The sequence below is a fragment of the Orycteropus afer genome, unplaced genomic scaffold (assembly GCF_000298275.1).
Source record: "Orycteropus afer afer isolate SDZICR_OR568_19922 unplaced genomic scaffold, OryAfe1.0 scaffold00323, whole genome shotgun sequence".
NCBI classification, from domain to species: Eukaryota; Metazoa; Chordata; class Mammalia; order Tubulidentata; family Orycteropodidae; genus Orycteropus; species Orycteropus afer.
The window spans coordinates 694,864-713,970 of record NW_006921910.1 but is presented as its reverse complement, the minus strand read 5'-3'; the positions used below and the strand labels follow the sequence as shown (position 1 = coordinate 713,970).

Genomic DNA, 19,107 nt, shown 5'->3' with positions numbered 1-19,107 from the left:
TGCCAGAGGGAAACAGAGTCTAGGCGGTTCCCTCCCCCGCGCCTGCTCCTGGCCCTTTCCTCCCGGAGGGCAGCAGGAAGTGAGGAGAAAGGGCTGGGGTGGGAGGCGGGAACGGGTGGGAGGGGATGGAGTTCATCAAGTCGCCCGCAGGCTGCCCATAGGGCAGCAGCTGGTGCGACTGGCTAGCCAGGAGAGGCTCACCGGGGAAGAAGGGAGGCCGCCGACCTACGGGGCCGACAGGCTCCCACACAGGTGAGCCTGCCGCAGGCTGCTGGTCTGCATCCCAGTAGATATGCCCCGAGCAGCAACCCCTTCCTCTCCCGGCCCTTTGACGAGCTAAGTCCCAATACTGAGGGAGCGAATCTAGAAAGAGGCGAGAAGCGCTCACACAGGGCTTGCCCAGCTCCATGTCTGCTTCTCACCAGGAGGGGCGTGCGGGGCTAGTAGGCCCAGGATATTGGATGGAGCTCCCCCGGAGCTTCTCCGGACCGTCTTCGCGTTCCATCCAGGAAATTCTGCAAGAGTGGCACCTTCCTCGGAGTTGAGAGGGAGCCTTGGAGGCTCCCACAAGCCCCTCCGCCGCCCCCTTTCCCCGCCGCCTAGAAATTGGGCAGGAGGGAACGTGAACCCAGGAATTGTCCCGCCGCTATGCGAGTAGGAGGCAGCGAGGCGTCCCCTCTCTCCGAGACCCCGCTGGGCCTCCCCGTTCCCAGTCCCACCGGTCAAACTGCGATCCGCAGACCGAGTTGCCAAGACAACCACTGCCTCTCGGCCCAGACCCTGGAAGGCTAAGAGGCGGATATTTGACCCCCTCCCCCAGCCTGGCAGAGGGCTGGGCTTCGCTCCAGACCAGGAGAGGGGGCGGAGCATAACTGTGTCGGATGGCCGAGAATAGGCTCTAGTCTGGGTCCCTTGGTCTGCACCGAGGATACCCAGAGCTGGGAACAATACTTGAAGGTGCAGAGACGGATCCGCTGGTCCATACAGGCACGGTTTTGAAGTCCCACAGCATCTCCTTATGGCCGAGCGAGGGGAAAGCAACCTCTTTTATCCTCTTTTCCACTGTCCCTTGTGCTTATCCCTTTAAGGGGCTGGCGAGGCCGCGGAGTGGGGAGGACTGTACCACTGGCCGCAGATTACAGGGGAATAAAACTCGGGTCTGAAAATCTCGGGCGTTCGTGTCTGAGACTTCGGCAGGAAACCTCCCCCAGAAGGGCTTTATGGTCCCACATTGGCCGCCACGCTTCCCAGCAGAGGGTGTGGGGGCCTTAGAGGCCGAAACCAGGAATTGAGAGCGCTAGAAGCCGGTGTATCCTCCCTCCCCGGCCAAGAGTCTAGCCTGGGGCCCGCCTCCTCCCTGGAGTCTTAAAGGAGCCGGGGCCCCGGGGGCGGAGCCAGCATAAGCGCGGAGCCGAGGCTGCGCCTGGGCGAGTGGCCGGAGTTTGCGGGGCTGGGCCGGGGACTGCGGTGGCCATGGAGGGGGTCCTGGCGATCCCCTGCGCGAGGTGAGGGCGGGCAGTGCAGGACTTGGGGGCTCGTTTTTTTCGGGCTGGGCTCTTAACCCTTCCCCGGGGGTGCGCCCAGAGGAACGACCCGGGGACCCCACCCCCACCAGGCCGGGTTCAGGCCCCACGTGCGGGGCGGGGGCGGGGTCCCGCACAAAGGCCCAGTGGTTTGCACCCTGCCGGGGACTAGCCTGGCGGGCAGACGCGCGAGTTCCCAGCGACTGCAAAGGTAAGGGCCGGTTGGCCGGAGCCACTGTGGGAGGTCCGCCGCCCCTTTGTCCCCGCGGGTCCTCCACCGAGCCTGGGAGAGAGTCTGTGAACGAGACAAAGTCTTGACAGCTTCAGTTTTCTGCCGGGCTGGCCCTACACAGATAACAGCTTCCCGGCGTGAGTCTTCACTTTTCCGTGAGTCTTCACTTTTCCGAGAGTCTGCATTAGCAGTGCTCTGCCTTACCTGGATGATAGCGTTTCTTGGGACCAAAGGTTCTTTACAGGGTGCCAGATGTGCCTCAGGTTCAAGGCCCTCAGAACCATGTGCTGGGTATATGCAGGCATGTGTGTGTCTTTTCACGATGGGTCTATTGCCCTATTTGTCCCTTCTCAAAAGGGTCACAGATCTGAGAGATCCCTGCCAAGTCATAGGCCACCTGCTCTAGGAAGGAACCAGATGCTCCTAGCAGAGTTTCCAAGATGTCTTGGTTATAGCCATGTATGGTCTTAACAGCCATGGTCGTAGTACCCATGCAGAATGGGTTTTGGGAGTGGGGATTGGCTTGTGGTGAGTAACTCTAGGATTCTCCAGTCTGACCTGCTCTCCACCAACCTTCCCCCAGTTCCTGAACTGGTGCCAGTCAAGTGACACCATCTTCCTGCAGTCCCCAGCATGCGGGCAGGCCCGAGCCCCGCCGTCACACTGGCCCTGATGCTGGCGGTGGCATGGGCCACAGAGCTCAAGCCCACAGCGCCTCCCATATTCACGGGCCGGCCCTTTGTGATAGCATGGGACGTACCCACACAGGACTGCGGCCCACGTCACAAGGTGCCACTGGACCTGAAGGCCTTTGACGTGCAGGCCTCACCTAACGAGGGTTGGGTGAACCAGAACATTACCATCTTCTACCGGGACAGGCTGGGCCTATATCCACGCTTTGACTCAGCAGGGCAGTCTGTGCATGGTGGTGTGCCGCAAAATGGCAGCCTCCGGGCACATCTGAAGATGCTGCAGGACCATGTGGAACACTATATCCGCACGCAGGAGCCTGTGGGGCTGGCAGTCATTGATTGGGAGGACTGGCGGCCTGTGTGGGTACGCAACTGGCAGGACAAGGATGTGTATCGCCGGTGGTCACGCCAGCTGGTGGCCAACCTCCACCCCGACTGGCCACTGGACCGTGTGAGCAAGCAGGCTCAATACGAGTTTGAGTTTGCTGCTCGGCAGTACATGCTAGAGACACTGCGCTGGGTCAAGGCAGTGCGTCCACGACACCTCTGGGGCTTCTACCTCTTCCCTGACTGCTACAACCATGATTATGTGCAGAACTGGGCCAGCTACACGGGTCGCTGCCCTGACGTTGAGGTTGCCCGCAATGACCAGCTGGCCTGGCTGTGGGCTGAGAGCACAGCCCTCTTTCCCTCTGTCTACTTGGATGAGACACTTGCCTCCTCTTCCCACGGCCGCAAGTTTGTCAGCTTTCGTGTACAAGAAGCTCTTCGTGTGGCTCACACCCACCATGCCAACCATGCACTCCCAGTCTACGTCTTCACGCGGCCCACCTATAGCCGCAGGCTCACAGGGCTCAGTGAGGTATGTGTCTCACAAGACCCTGCCTTCTGCCTTGTCCCTTGAGGAACCACTGGCAGGTTTGTGCTACTAAGCCTATGTTGTTATGTGCCGTCGAGTTGAACATGACTCATAGCGACCCCTCCTTGGGTTGCCAAGGCAGTATCACTACAGAAGTAGATTGCCTAACCTTCCTTCCGAGGAGTGGCTGGTGGGTTTGAACCGCCAGCCTTCTGGTTAGCAGTCAAGTGCCTTAGGCACTGTGCTACCAGAGCTCCTATACTAAGCCTATACTTAGTGGCTATTTTACATCCCCTCACCTCATCCTCTCTGCAGTCATATGAAAGGATAGACTCATTATTGCCATTTTGCAGATGTGAAAACTGAGGCCCGGACATGCTGAGAAATTTGCCCAAAGATTCCCAGTAAATCCAGGGCTAGGGACATTGGCCTAGGCATTCTGACATTGGACTCCTTCCAGATAGATACCCTAGGCTCAAATGTGCACTATGCTTGGGAAACTGAGGGCCAAAATGGGGGTGGAAATAGGCTTAAACACTTAAGGAGGAAGTGAAGCAGATGTGTCCCTGCCAGAATGGTGAGAAGTGCTGACCTCCAGCATGGAGAGGACTAGGCTGGAGGATCAGGAGGTTAGAATAGCCTAGGGCCTGCCCACCCTGTTTGTTCTTAGCACCCTGCATCTCTGTCTCCCTCAGTGACTATTCCCTTCCCACACAGATGGACCTCATCTCCACCATTGGCGAGAGCGCAGCCCTGGGTGCAGCTGGTGTCATCCTCTGGGGTGACGCAGGGTACACCAAGAGCATGGTAAGAGGGAAGACTACAAGAACAGGCAGAGAGTTTGAACCTTTGGCTCCTCAACCTCAGGATGACCAAACCTAGTCTGGCCCCGTCTTCCACTTTAGGCATCCCTGGTCCCAGCAGAGAATGAAGGCACCCCCACCCTGCTCCCAGGAAAGGGGAAACTCCATTCTGAACAGCTGTTTAGTTCCACCCTTCTCCTCGTGCCCAGCTGGGCTTCAGTCTCTGCCCCCACCCCCTCCCAGCAAGAGCTGGTACTGAGGGCTTAGGCATGTACTTGCATGTACACATACGTGCACATACATGTATATTGATGAAACAAGGTATAGTTAGTGCAGTATGAACCGTTTTCTGTGGGCCTGTGGGCTGAGGTAGCTGACCCTGACCCTTGATTCCTGGCCTCTGTCCCCAGGATACCTGCCAATACCTCAAGAATTACCTGACACAGCTGCTGATCCCCTACGTGGTGAACGTGTCCTGGGCTGCCCATTATTGCAGCTGGGCTCAGTGTCATGGCCATGGGCGCTGTGTGCGCCGCAACCCCAGTGCCAGTGCCTTCCTGCATCTCAGTGCCAGCAGCTTCCGCCTAGTGCCTGGCCATGCACCCGACGAGCCCCAGCTACGACCTGAAGGGGAGCTCAGCAGGGCTGACCGTGACAACTTGCAGGCACACTTTCGTTGCCAGTGCTACTTGGGTTGGGGTGGTGAGCAATGTCAGTGGGACCATGGGAAGGCAGCTGGGGGTGCCAGCCAGGTCTGGGCAGGGCCTCACCTCCCCAGCCTGCTGGCTGTGACAGCCCTGACTCTCACCAGGACTTTATAGGGGTCTCCCACCCGGCTGCCAGGCAAGCTGGACTCTGCCGGGCATGTAGGAGCCTGCATGGGTGGACTAATGAGTCTGGAGGGGGCAGAGCCCCCAGAATGACCAGCTGAAGCATCCATACCAGCTCTTACCACCCCCCCTGTTCTAAGGGGGGGCAGTCTCCTGGGAGGCCCCCATCTCTCTCTACCAAGGGGGAAGGGGGCATAGTCAGATAGGGGAGGGCCTGACCCTACTCCCCTGCCCTTGGATAGTTTATTATTATTTTGGGGTCTCTTTTGTAAATTAAATGTAAAACAAATGCTTCTGTGCTTGGACTTTCTGCACCTGGGCCAGGGTGTGAGAGATTCCAGGGTTTCCCAAGAGGTTTGAACTCAGCTTTGTCTCTGCCTGTGAGATCCTGTTCTGGGGGACTTCTTGTCTATAAAATGTATTTGCTGGGACCTGGGTCTTTGGACTCAGAGCTATCTATTCTGTGGCTGTTCTGCTGGGGCAGGGGCCACTGGGGGTGGAGGGACCCACATTTTGTCCCAGCACCAATGGCCTTACTTTCTCTATATTGATTGGAAGGGGGTTGGGCCATGTGCGAGGGACAGAGCTCACTGGGCTTCCACCACTTGCCCCTGCACCCTCAGCTGGGCTAGTGCCAGCTGCCTTGCCTCGCCCACCCAGGGAGAAAGGAGAAGTGGATGTTTGATCTTCCCTGGCTGGGCAGGTAGCCAGGCCACTCTTCCCTGCTGTTCCTACAGGCAGGAACCTCTTTTCCACTCCCCTCTCCCAAGGGCAGTGGACTCCAGCCACAAGCCGCATCTTTTCCTTTCTGGGTCATAGCCCTACCCTGAGTCGGGAGGGGGAGCAGGCAGGGTCCTGGGATCTGAATCCTGAAGTTCAGTCCCCTGTCTCACTGCAGAGATACATGCTAAGACTGGGGGGCCTTTCTGAGCCCAGGAGCAGAGATATCTTCAAAATCAGCTCCATCCTGACCATGGGAGGGCATGGCTAGTGCCAGGTTGTCCCAGGGAGGAGAAGTAGTAGTCAGACCAACTCTGACCTGCTTCACCACCCCACCTCTGATAGGAGTTACTCAGGAGGTCTCTGCCCTCCCCTTCAGTCATCAAACCCACACCCTAGTACCCCTGTCTGAGTCAGATGACTCACCCATGGCCCCTGCCCCTTCCTCACTGGGAGATAAACTCAAGAAACAACTGAATGGCAAAGGCAGCCCTGAGGGACACTGCCTGGCCCAGCCACAGGAACTCAGGGCAGACATCTCAAGAAGTGCTTCTTGCCTGTCATTTTGGGAGATGAAGGGGAGAGGCACATCACATGCAAAGACTGAGTCAGGTGCCAGACAGTAGAGGAGGCTCTCAAGAAGCATGCAGGCACAAGATGGCATGGTTGTAAAACAGACCCCTGGAGGAGCAGCCAGGCCAGATGGAGGTCAGTCAGGTAGTGAAGGCATCCCTTTGGCTACTGATGAGCAGAGAATGGAGAGAAGGTGGGGTGGTAAGACTGGGAAGGCAGTGAATAAATTCATGTGGTAGAGGAAGTGACAAGATATCCAAGTGCTTCTGGCCATGGTGGGAAGAGGCTGGGCTGGAGAGAATATTCAGGTGTTAGTTTGTGGAGCCCAGCAGTGGGACGGCAAGACAAGAGGCACTGTCATGTGTTCCCCATAGTAACTTCCCTACCCCTACCCAGCTGTGACTCTCCATGCCTGTCACCTCCCCACACAGATGTGATCCATGCTACCTGTGACCTGCCCCACTGTTCTGGTTACCTAGTGCTGCTCTGACAAGAATATACCACAAATGTGGATGGCTTGAACAAACAGGAGCTTATTCACAATTTGGAGGCTATAAGTCCAAGCTCAAAGTGCCAGGCTCTAGGGGCTGGGTGAAAGCCCCTCAACCTTGGGATCCAGCTCTGCCTCCTGCTCCCACTAGAGGCATTTTTTCACTCAGACAGCTGCTGGCTACTGAGGCTGAAAAACCCAAGGTTGACAAGTAAAAAGGCACAGTCCCAATGTTACCAAACTACAGGGCAGGCCATTAATTTAAGTCCATTGTAAATCCCAAGGTCGGCAGAGCATGGCAGGCTGCTGAACAATGACATGGCTACATGCAGGGTCCGACCGTGCCATAAACTCGACACTATCCCCAAGGCTTCTTATATGCAGGAAGCAGACCACATCCCAGAGGCAGCTACCTACTCAGCTGCTTGTGGTAGATCCCACCATGGAGTTGATTGCCAGTCTCATTGTGGGGAATAACTACCACCAGCTGCCTAGACACTCAACCAGGCCCAGCCAAGTTGACATACAAATTTAACTGCCACACCCACCTATACCTATAATCACACACATACACCAGTGGTCAAGACACACCTGTGATTTCATAATACACAGTTGTGATTTCCCACAGCTGTGATCTCACCCATACAACTGTGACCCCTAACACCAAAACCAAACCAACTGCTGTAGAGTTGATTCTGACCCATAGTGACCCTATAGGGCAGAGTAGAACTAGCCCTATAGGGCTTCCAAGGCTGGAAATCTGTATGGAAATAGACTACTGCATCTTTTTACCACGGAGTGGCTGGTGGGTTCATACAGCCAACCTTTTGGTTAGCAGATGAGTGCTTTAACTGCTGTGCCACCAGGGTATGATTTGCCACTAGTTTTCTTCAATTATTTTTTTTACTGTCTACCTACATTCAGAATTTTTTCCCTTTTTTTCTTCCTGTCTGGCCAGGCATCAAATCTTAAATGATCCAAACCCATTACCGCTAAATTGGTTCTTACTCATAGCAACCCTAGAGGGAAAGTAAAACTGCTCCCATAGGGTTTCCCAGGCAATAAATATATACAGAAGCAGACTGCCACATCTTTCTCCCACAGAGCAGCTGGTGGGTTCCAACCACCAACCTTTTCATTAGCAGCCAAGCACTTAAACCACTGTACTACCAGGGCTCCTTACATACTATAACCCTGTATGCACAAAGCTGTGACCACCAAAGACAGCTGTTACCTTTCCTAAACATCTGCAACCTTTTTTACACAGCTGTGACCCGCATCCATCCAACTGTGTGGACACATCACTTTCCTAGGAGGAACTGGAGGATAGCCTTGGGAGAGTACAACTCAGAGACAACCAGAGCTGTCCTGTGATGAGGTGGGAGAGGGTAGGAGCAAGATAGCCCAGGGCTGAGGTATGTGTAGCCAGGCAGAGAGCAGGCAGGAAGCAGTCAGAAGCTAGACTGACCTCACACATACCACTTTCACCAATCCAACCAGACCAGCGTGTGACAGCAGGTCTCTCTGGTCAGGGCCCTGGAAAGGTGAAGGGCTTTGGGAAGGCATCCCCAGTCTCTTCTTGCTGGCTGCCATTTACAGTTTCTCCTTTTCACTGAGGCCAGCTGGAGATGCTTGCCTGCTGGTTGCCTGGGTTGGGCTAAGTGCAGCACTGGGTTTCTGGGGGCACCGAGGCAGCATAGAACCTTGGGGACGGGAGTTAGAGGCTGCCTTAATGCTCTCCTGCCCCCTCAGCCTTCAGGAGTTGTGCCAGGCTTTCTCTGGGCCTACATGGTCTAGGTCATATACAGACAAGATCAGCAGCCACTACCTCCATGGCTACACATTTTAGTCCACAGCCACTGTGCCCACAGCCCCCAGTATCCTGAGCTCTCACCCGTAAACCTTCCAGCTTTTCCTTCTCAGCCAGCCTATCCCTGGAGGACTAAGAGCCAAATAATAGCTAACTGAGTGTTGTTTCTGCAGCAGCCACCAGACCAGGGGACTCACTGACTCAGACTGCTGCCATTCCAGGCAGAACTTTTATGCAGGGTGGGGACATGGTAGGTATTTCCTTCACTCCACCCTGACAGGCAAGCCTGGGCCTAGGCACCTGGCAGGTCTATATAATCAGCTCCTGAATTTGAACAAGTAAAACTACAAATGACTGAACAAGCACATGGTCACAGATGAACCCACAATCACACCCAGGGGCACACAAACACAGGGTCTCAAGGTCATAGACAACAGGGCCTTCACACACTTGGCCCCAGGCACAGGTCCCACACACTCAAATGCACATACCACTGGAGTTTGTACAGAGGTCCAGGTGGTCACTAACTGGGGCTTCACAAAAACACTATGACAATGACTTAGCACATACACAACAGGTGATGACAGCCCTTACTTCACAAATGCAGAGTCTTTCCAAGACAGTGTCGAAGGCAGGGCTCACATCCACTAGGTAGCAGGCATAGAACCTGAGACATACAATACTTTTAGGGACCCATGCAAATGTTTTAATTTTTTTTAATCTGAAGAAAATAATAATGAATATATAAAAATGAACCCAGCCTGGATTATATGTTTTTATATCAAAATAGTTGTAAAATATATTTTCAAGGAGGAAAGGACACATGAAGGCAAAAGTACCCAGAGCCCACAGATGTTGTAATTTTAGGCCATGCCTGAAAATAACCCAACCCCTAGGCACCCAGACTAGAGTACCCAGAGGCCTGTCCAGCTGGGCTGGCCACTTAGGCAGCCACCCCCCACCCCCCTGTCCTCCCAGTAAAGCCACAAAGCCCTGCCCTAGTAATGACAAGGTGGGAGGGGTTACTTCCTACCCCAACCAAAGGCACTTTGCTGGGGGTGCAGAGGTGACTGCTGCTTGGCATGGCTTCCCAACCCAGGGCCCACCCCTTGGCCTGCCCCCAGACTGGGCGGGGTGACCCCTACAAAAGCTCAAAGTTTCCAGCAGCAGCTTCCTCCAAGAGTTTCTGGTGCAGCTGGGGCCAGAGTTGAGGAACAACGGAATCTGGATGGGCCCTGCCTAGGTCCCCACCCTGAGGTCAGGAAGTTTGGATATGAGGTCCTTCAGCCCTGAGGTTAGCAGGGACAAGTGGGCAGACTGGTGGGCATATATGAGGGCTGGGTTCACCTGTCCTTGGTCACTAAGCAGCCCTTCCTCTAATGAGTGGCCAGGATTCCTGGGGGAAGGGATGGGAAAGGCCCTCATCAGCAAGTCAGCCTAGGGGCCAAGGGCCTGGCTCTTGGCTGCTCTTTAGTCTGAACAAAAAAACAGCCTTTGTAGCCCTTGGGAAAAGATATGTGTGTGGGGGTTGCAGTTTGATGCCAGGGTAAGGACTGTGAGGAGGAAAGCAGAGGCCCGGCCCATGGGCAACTCAGATGTGGCCTCCAATGGCAGGTCTCCCCTCCATGCCTCTCCTCTGCCCTCTGACTCACCTGGGCCCTGTAGGTCAATGTTTGCCTAAAACCAGAGCAGGGGTGGGTTAATGAGCAAGGGGCTTGGCCTGCCTGGAGGCCCCCCTCTCATTTCTGCCTCCCTTGACCAGGTTCCCATAGACACACCCCGTGCCATGGCAGCCCCTCTGTTGCCCTTTTGCGCTCTCTTCCTTACCTTCTTGGGCATGGCCCAAGGCTCCAGGGGCCCCCTGGTACCCAACCAGCCCTTCTTCACCGTCTGGAATGCAAACACCCAATGGTGCCTGGAGAGACACGGCGTGGACGTGGATGTCAGTGTCTTTGATGTGGTGGTCAACCCAGGGCAGACCTTCCGCGGCCCTGACATGACTATTTTCTACAGCTCCCAGCTGGGCACCTACCCATACTACACACCCACAGGGGAGCCCGTGTTTGGCGGCCTGCCCCAGAATGCCAGCCTGGACACCCACCTGGCCCGGGCACACCAGGACATCCTGGACGCCATGCCTGCACCTGATTTCTCAGGGCTGGCAGTTATTGACTGGGAGGCATGGCGCCCACGCTGGGCCTTCAACTGGGATGCCAAGGACATATACCGGAAGCGTTCACGGGAACTGGTACAGGCACAGCACCCTGACTGGCCATTTCCTTGGGTGGAGGCAGCAGCCCAGGTCCAGTTCCAGAAAGCTGCACAGACTTGGATGGCAGGCACCCTCCAACTGGGGCAGGCACTGCGGCCTCGTGGCCTCTGGGGCTTCTACGGTTTTCCTGACTGCTACAACTATGATTTTCTAACTCCCAACTACACTGGCAAGTGTCCACCGGGTGTCTGTGCCCAGAATGACCAGCTGGGGTGGCTCTGGGGCCAGAGTCATGTCCTCTACCCCAGCATCTACCTGCCCAAAGCACTGGAGGGCACGGGTAAGGCACAGATGTATGTGCGACACCGTGTGGGTGAGGCTTTCCGTGTGGCCAAGGGTGCTGGAGATACTGACCTGCCGGTGCTGCCATACGCCCAGATCTTCTACGACATGACAAACCGCTTCCTGCCGCTGGTGAGTTATTTTCTGTGACTTTGTCTACCTTGTGAGCTCGCCTTCTCAGGGACTGAACTCTGCAACTCAGGGGCACTTCGATCCATTTCTTCACACATTCATTGTGCCCCTGTTTTGTGCCAACCTCTGTGCTAAGTACTGGTGATTCTGCATGCCTTAGAAAGCTGTAGTCCCTGCCTGTGTGGTACTCATGGTATCTGGCTAGGCCCTACCTAAATCTTCACTGTGGGGTCAGGACATTTGGAGGCAAGCAGGAAAAAGGATTGCCTCTGGCAACCAGAACAGCTCCAGGAGGAGGGAGGGTTATTTATCCCATCCGATGGTGTTACATCAGCTTTCCCTGGGGCAGGAGGGAAGCCCCACTGACTTGTGCTGTCCTTCTTTCTCAGGATGAGCTGGAGCACAGCCTGGGGGAGAGTGCAGCCCAGGGAGCAGCAGGAGTGGTGCTGTGGGTGAGCTGGGAGAACACACGAACCAAGGTGAGCTCAAGGTCAGGAGTGTGGTAGGGTCCATAGGCTGGCTGGGGAGACCCTAGCCAACCATTTCCACCTCTACAGTCACAGCTGGCCAGCAGGTTAAGTGCCTCACTGCCGTGGGTAGGCCTCTGCATGGCCACAATGTCCCTGACGGCCCTTCTTCGCCCCCAGGAATCGTGCCAGGGCATCAAGGAGTATGTGGATGCCACGCTGGGGCCCTTCATCCTTAACGTGACCAGCGCAGCTCTTCTCTGCAGTCAGGCCCTGTGTTCAGGCCATGGCCGCTGTGTCCGCCGCCCCAGCCACCCTGAGGCCCTCCTCATCCTCAACCCTGCCAGTTTTTCCATCCAGCTCACACCCAGTGGTGGGCCCCTGACCCTGTGGGGTGCCTTGTCCCTTGAGGATAAGGCTCAGATGACTAAGGAGTTCAAATGTCACTGTTATCGTGGCTGGTGGGGAGCATGGTGTGAACAGCAGGGCATAAATACGGTAACTGATCACCTATGAGAACACACACATTGAGCATCTAATAATGCGCTCTAGGCCTGGCCACAGCTTTTCAAGTATAGGCAGAGTCAGACATGGTCATAGTCAGGAGTACACCCAGTCACCATCATGAGCATATGCCCAACACATGCACTCATCTCATAGCCCAGAATAGTCACATAAGGAGTAAGAGCCATTCCAAGTCCACAGGCACCCACCCGTCAGAGTTTCAGCCAACTCTTCCAAAGACCTTGAGCCAGTCTTTAAACTACAGCCATTACATGAAAACTGACATTCACAGCATCTTGTCTACCTCAAGCCCTGTGCGGAGCACTTAAAGTGGAAGAGCTCATTTAATCCTCTCAAAGCTATGATTAGGAAACTGAGGCACACACAGGGAGGGTAAGCACTTTGCCCAAAGTCAGTCAGGAGGAGAAGCTGAACTTCAAACCCATGCTGTCTGGCTCCAGAGGTGGAACCCTTAAGCTCCTACAATGTGTTGACGGTGACTCCTGCATAAATTCTGAACCTACTTAGAGGCACTAGCCCTACACAACCCCGAAACTAAAGCAGACATGAACTTTCTTCAAAAGCTGTTTCCTGAACGCCTAAAATGTTCAGACCCCAGAAACTAAAGGGCACAGGAAAGACTCGTCTCACTCGGTGAGGTATCTGTACGAGGGCAGCTGCTTCCCAGGGCTTGGCCCAAATTTCAGGAGGAAAGTGCACCTGCCTGATTTCAGGGAGGTAGGACCAGGAAGAGAGGGGAGGGAGTCGCCCAGACAAAGAGAAGCAGGGCCGGGACCTGTCCGAGAAGGGATCGGGGCAAGGCGAGGCGGAGTCACCTAAAGGAGGGCCCTGCGCCCGGCAGAGGATGTGACGCGTTAGGGTGGGGCAGGGCCTCCGCGGAGCTGCAGAGAGGCTGGATCTAAGCTGAGGTTCACAGAACCCAAGGCCTGACCTTTAAGAGGCGGGGCAAGGAAAAGGGGAAGCCGGTGGGAGGTGGGGCCTGCGTTCCTTCCGAGCTGTGACTCGCCGGGAGCAGCTGACTCAGCAGGAGGGGGCGGGGCAAAGGCGGGGCCAAGGTATAAGCTGAGTCTGCGCCGGGTCAAAGTTATGACGCGCTGAACCGGGGGCGGGGCCTAAGAGGGGTTCGCACTAGGCTGGTAGCGGTACCTGGCCCCTGGGCAAGATCCTGCGGAGCTGGTTGTGAATCGCGAGCCGCGATGGCTGCAGTGTATCCTTTGGACCGCTGAGGGCCAAAGCGGACGAACGGAAGAGTCCGAGCCAGAGCGAGATCCCGAGCCGTGCAGACCGAAGACGCGGAGCATCCAGGAGGCCGGCGCCAACATGTCAGTACCGTCCCCTCTCTGCGCGCGGCGTGTCTGTTCTCGCCGTCCGTCGCGCTTCCCGTTTGAGTCGCATGTGCAGTCCCCAAGTGGTCGTACTGCCCCCACGACCCCCTGCTTTGGTTGTTACTTCCTGGAGTATACCAGGCCACACCCACCCACAAATTCCTGACGCCCCCACCCCCCAGAAACTCCATGGTCTGTGACCCACTTGTAGGGAAGGGGAAAACGAGGTATGGAAGGGATGGTGCAGTTCTCTGAGAAACCCCGGATCCGAGTCCCGCCCAGCTCATTAGAGGAGAAGTCGCCACTGAAGGGGTTAAGCCCACGGGGAAGTTTGGGGCTCCCTCCTAGGGGCGGATCCTGGGGGCTTCCTCTCTTCTGATCAAAGAGTGCGAGGCTGCTGCGCAGAAAGTTGGTGCAGGTGAGGGGCTACAGGCCTAAGCAGGGTGTGGTATGAGGAGAGGGAGAGGGGCTACCTGTTACTGACCAGCGCTGAACTGGCCTCAACTTCAGGGGCCTTTCTCTTTTGGGGGAGATGAGGGAGGGAAGCCAAGCCACTCCTTCTGGAGTAGGTGAGTATTGGGTTGGGACCCAGTTCTCCCCCATTTCCAGACATCCCACAGTGGTGACCCTCCTGCCAGAAGAGCCTGGGGCAGAGTGGGCAAGTAGTGAGATCTGGGTACAAGTCTAGACCCCAAGCTCGGCAGCCGTTGGGCACCCCAGTGAATGTAGGAAGGAAGCTATGGCCCTTATCTACAGTGACTATGAAACTCAGGCCAGTGGGGAACCAGGCCTATAGGCACCTCACTGACTGGTGACTGTGAGCCAGATCCTTTGCTGGTTCCCAGGCCCAGACATCATGGGGGGGGCCGCAGTTGAGTCCATGCTCAACGAAAGTGTCATGAACTGGGAAGAGCTGGAAAGGGGCCATGAACTCTGTGCCCCAAACAGGGAAGGCTAAGAAAGGAAAGCTGAGCCTGTTGGATGAGTAGAGTCCCAGGATTGGCTAAGTAGTGGGCATAACTCACATGTTGAAAAGGCTGGGAGCTGGAAGAGAGCCAGAATGTAAGGAGAAAGAGCATCTAGGGATACCTGTTTTGTCCCAGAAGGGAGCTTTGAGTGGGCTTAAGCAGGGAGGTCACTAGATTGAATTTGCATGTTCTAGCCTACTTTGGTGATAGACTGCTGAAGAGAGGATGACTATCAAGGAGGGCTGGGTCAGCTGTCCTGGCACAGTGAAGTCCAGGGAACACAAAGTTGTAGCCAGCATAGACTGGGGCCAAGACTTTTGGGTTTTCCCCTGGCCTTCAACAGCTTACTATTGCCCTCAGCCTGTCCAGTGTGGGGCAGGACACCCTGCACTAATCTGCTTGCTCGTCACCTGAGTCAGCCCCATAGGTGTAGGGAGTGGATTTCCTCTAGATTACCTGTGCCATCAGGTGAGTGTGAGGACAAGGTACAGCCCACCACTCCCCAGTTTTGGGATTATGACCCCCCATTGTATACTTACACTTCCATGCCCCAATCCCTGCCTGCCTTCTGGCCCGGCCCACCTGGGCTATTGTCCACAGGAGACCCCTTGTGTTCTGAAGAGATGCCTGGAGACCATGGTCTTGACCCCTAGCCTGGTGCTGAGCTGCCTGCAGCCTGGCTCAGCTCTGCTTGGATCCTGTGTGCACGCAAGAGCTGACTGAATCCGATCCTACCCAAGCCAACCCCAACCCCAGAACTTGTATACTGGATGAAGCTGATCTTGAAGCCCAGCCCAGCCAAGCTGACCCTGGATCCTGCATGCCAACCAGAGTTGACCTTGGATCCCTCACACCAACCAGAACTGACTCTGAGCCCCAAGCTAGCTGAGCTGACCCCAAGTCCTACATGCCATCCAGAGATGACCCTCAATCCTGGCACAGCTGAGATGATTCCGGATCCAACACACCAGCCAAAGACTCTAATACCAAACATGGCTGAGCTGACCCTGGAGCCTGTGCACTGCCGGCCTGAGCTCCTGGATGCCTGTGCTGACCTCATCAATGAGCAGTGGCCTCGCAGCCGAGCCTCCCGCCTGCACTCCCTGGGCCAGTCCTCAGACGCCTTCCCTCTCTGCCTGATGCTGCTGAGCCCTCACCCCATGCCTGAGGCAGCCCCTATCGTGGTGGGCCATGCCCGCCTGTCACGGGTGCTGGACAGGCCCCAGAGCCTCCTGGTGGAGACAGTTGTGGTAGCTCGGGCCCTAAGGGGCCATGGCTTTGGCCGTTGTCTCATGGAGGGCCTGGAGGTCTTTGCCAAGGCCCGGGGCTTCTGCCGACTGCACCTCACTACCCATGATAAGCTGAACTTTTACGCCCACCTGGGCTACCAGCTGAGTGATCCTGTGCAGGGCCTGGTCTTCACCAGTCGAGGACTGCCCACTAGCCTTCTCAGTGCCTTTGCCAGGGCCTCCTACCCCCAGCCACCCTGCAAGGCCCCCAGCCTGACTTCCCAAGCTGCCCCAAGAGCTCCCAAGAAGCCCCCATTGCCACCACCCCCACCCCTGCCTCAGCCCCCAGTCACCCTAGCCCCAGCAGTCTCCTCCCCACAAAGCCTACTGGAGACACGATATCGAGACCTAAAGGGTCGTCCCATCTTCTGGATGGAGAAGGACATCTAAAGGCCACCCAGGGCAAGGCACCATCCTTCTTTGTTAACAGACTGCCCAGGAAAGTACCACCCTCTAGCCCCTGGGTGTAGCTTTAGCCTTCACGAGGTTCCCGAGTGCCTGTGGGGCCAGGAGGTGCCTTCAGGGCTCTGGCTCAGAGCCATCAGTGTGGCTGAATAAAAGCTTCTGTTCAGTGTAGATGTGACTGCTCATTTGTTGACCCCCAGCCTTGTCTCAGGACTCCTGCCCCTGCATGAGCCCCCAGATCTACCTTGGCCCTGGGGGCCTGGCAGAGACACCTGCCCTTTGCCCTTCCCACCCTGCCAGGTCCAGGAGAAAGGAACCAAGGTGGCTATCCCCTTCCCCATTCACTCACTCATCATCACTGCCTGGACACCTACTGCATGTCAGGCACTGGGCTGGGCACAAGGGTCTTTACCTAAAAGAACAGACGAAGGGAGAGAAATAGGCATACAGCAGCAGAATCCATGCTGGGATGGGGGAAGTACAGAGGTTATGGGAGCCCAGATGCCCTCATTCCACCTGTGGATCCCGGAGCCCTCCCAGAGGAGGTGCTATCAGCAGAGATCTGAGTGTTGATCAGGAATTAGCTAGGCAAGGAGGTGAGGGCTGAGTGTTCTTGGGGCAGAAAACAAGATGGGTAGAGAAGAGAAGAGGACTTTTCAGAGTGCTGGGGTGGTGGGTTCAAGGGCAAAGTGGTATCATGGTAGAGATGGAGTACATGGGAGGGGAGCTGTATAGGCCAGCTTGGGGCATAGATATGAGAGGGCTGTGGGACCCCATGGGGACCATGCTTTGCCCAGCCCCAAAATCCTTTTGGAAGAGGCTGAGGAACTGCCCCTGCTGTATGGAAGGTATAGCTATGGCTGTGGTCTCTAAGCTCATACCTCCTCTCTCCTGCAGGTTTCCATCCCTGGGGCATGATCATGCAGCTAGGCCTGCCCTTGGTGCTGGGGGTGGCCCTGTGCCTGGGGTATGGCCAGCCCCCACCTGAACGCCCCTTCTCAGTACTGTGGAATGTGCCCTCAGCACACTGTAAGGACCACTTCGGCGTGCACCTGCCACTCAAAGCCCTGGGCATCACAGCCAACTGTGGCCAGCGCTTCCAAGGCCAGAATGTCACCATCTTTTACAAAAATCGGCTTGGACTCTATCCCTACTTTGGGCCCAGGGGCACAGCTCACCATGGGGGCATCCCCCAGGTTGTGCCCCTTGGCCGTCACCTGGTACAGGCTGCCTGTCAGATCCTCCACAGCCTGCGACCTGGTTTTGCTGGCCTGGCAGTACTAGACTGGGAGGAATGGTGTCCACTCTGGGCTGGGAACTGGGGCCGCCGCCGGGCCTATCAGGCAGCCTCACGGGCTTGGGCACGGCGGGTGTTCCCCCATCTGGACCCTCAGGAGCAGCTGCATGAGGCCCGTGCTGGCTTTGAGCAAGCAGCTCGTGCACTGATGGAGAACACATTGCGGCTGGGCCGAGCACTGCAGCCCCATGGGCTATGGGGCTTCTATCGCTTCCCAGCCTGCGGCAATGGCTGGCACAGCATGGCTTTCAACTACACAGGCCGCTGCCATGCAGCTACCCTTGCCCGTAACACCCAGCTGCATTGGCTATGGGCTGCCTCCAGTGCCCTCTTCCCCAGCATCTACCTCCCACCCAGGCTGCCACCTGCCCACCGCCAGGCCTTTGTCCGACACCGCCTGGAAGAGGCCTTCCGCGTGGCCCATGCTGGGCATCTGCATCCCCTACCTGTCCTGGCCTATGCCCGCCTCACACACTGGAAGTCTGGGAAGTTCCTGTCCCAGGTGAGTAGAAACAAGCCTAGGGATGTGAATGGACTTTGTCCTAGGAAGGGCTGAGGAGACCTTGCCTAAGATTATCCTTCCCTGGGGCATCTGATGAAGGAGGCATGGCTCTATCCTGGAGGCTCTTGTGGGGAAGGCAAGGTCCACCCTTTGGAACACTGGTCGGTAGGGAGACATTCTCTGAGTGGAAGGCCTGAGAGGCCACTTTAGATACTCAGTGCCAAGGGGCCCCATCCTAGAGGTAGAATCAGATCATGGTACTGAACCAGGAACACTTCTTAAAAGTGAAGGTGGGCCTAAATGGATCTGACCAGGCCAGACTTGGCTGAACAGCTCTCTGCCCTAGGATGACCTCGTGCAGACCATGGGTGTAAGCGCGGCACTGGGGGCAGCTGGTGTGGTGCTCTGGGGGGACCTGAGCTTCTCCAGCTCTGAGGTGAGTACTACCCCCTCCAGCATCCCATTCAGACCATGCTGGGGTCTGTGGGGTCAAAGAGAGGCCAATGCCAGGGCCTTGGAGCAGGAGCACTGGCACATCCTTCTGCCTTCCCTCAGGAGGAATGCTGGCGTCTCCACGACTACCTGGTGGGCACTTTGGGCCCCTATGTGATCAATGTGACCAGGGCGGCCATGGCCTGCAGTCATCAGCGGTGCAATGGTCATGGGCGCTGTGCCCGGCAAGACCCAGGGCAGCTGGAAGCCTTTCTGCATCTGCAGCCAGATGGTGTCCCTGGAGCTTGGGAGTCCTTCAGCTGCCACTGTTACCGGGGCTGGTCTGGACCTTCCTGTCAGGAGCCCAGTCCTGGGCTTAAGGAGGCAGCATAAAGCCAGGAATTATTTTCCCCTGACCTACCATTCTTCTTGTCCCTACTGCCACCTGCCCAGCCCTGCACTATTCACCTCACAGTCAACCCTCCCATGCACACACCCCACTCCCTTCTCCATCGCTGAATAGAAAGGGCCAGAAAAAACACTTCCACCAAATCTGACCTCTTCTGAAGAGGAAGCAATCCCAGCTTCAGCTAGGGTTCCAGCTGGTTAGGGCTACAGGTACAGGTCTATGTTCCTGCACCTGATTGGGTCCAGGAGCAGGTGAACCCCAAGAAAATCT

General features: G+C 56.3%; 4 protein-coding genes across 4 annotated transcripts; all 4 read left to right on the top strand.

The window, feature by feature from the left end:
• The first annotated feature begins 2,388 nt into the window (after positions 1-2,388).
• On the top strand, positions 2,389-4,930 carry HYAL2 (hyaluronidase 2). Its single transcript, XM_007951998.1, has 3 exons — positions 2,389-3,309; positions 4,024-4,113; positions 4,520-4,930. The coding sequence occupies exons 1-3, from the start codon at positions 2,389-2,391 to the stop codon at positions 4,928-4,930; spliced, it is 1,422 nt and encodes a 473-aa protein (XP_007950189.1).
• A 2,301-nt stretch (positions 4,931-7,231) lies between these two features.
• Positions 7,232-16,182, top strand: NAA80 (N-alpha-acetyltransferase 80, NatH catalytic subunit). Its single transcript, XM_007951997.1, has 2 exons — positions 7,232-7,245; positions 15,249-16,182. The coding sequence occupies exon 2, from the start codon at positions 15,274-15,276 to the stop codon at positions 16,180-16,182; it is 909 nt and encodes a 302-aa protein (XP_007950188.1). The 5' UTR covers positions 7,232-7,245; positions 15,249-15,273.
• Positions 9,806-14,493, top strand: HYAL1 (hyaluronidase 1). Its single transcript, XM_007952079.2, has 7 exons — positions 9,806-9,826; positions 10,295-11,218; positions 11,608-11,697; positions 11,866-12,183; positions 13,351-13,536; positions 13,884-13,953; positions 14,381-14,493. Exons 1-7 carry the CDS (start codon positions 9,806-9,808, stop codon positions 14,491-14,493), a joined length of 1,722 nt encoding a protein of 573 aa, XP_007950270.2.
• A 929-nt stretch (positions 16,183-17,111) lies between the features above and the next one.
• On the top strand, positions 17,112-18,821 carry HYAL3 (hyaluronidase 3). Its single transcript, XM_007951995.2, has 3 exons — positions 17,112-17,996; positions 18,343-18,432; positions 18,552-18,821. Exons 1-3 carry the CDS (start codon positions 17,112-17,114, stop codon positions 18,819-18,821), a joined length of 1,245 nt encoding a protein of 414 aa, XP_007950186.1.
• The last annotated feature ends 286 nt before the right edge of the window (positions 18,822-19,107 follow it).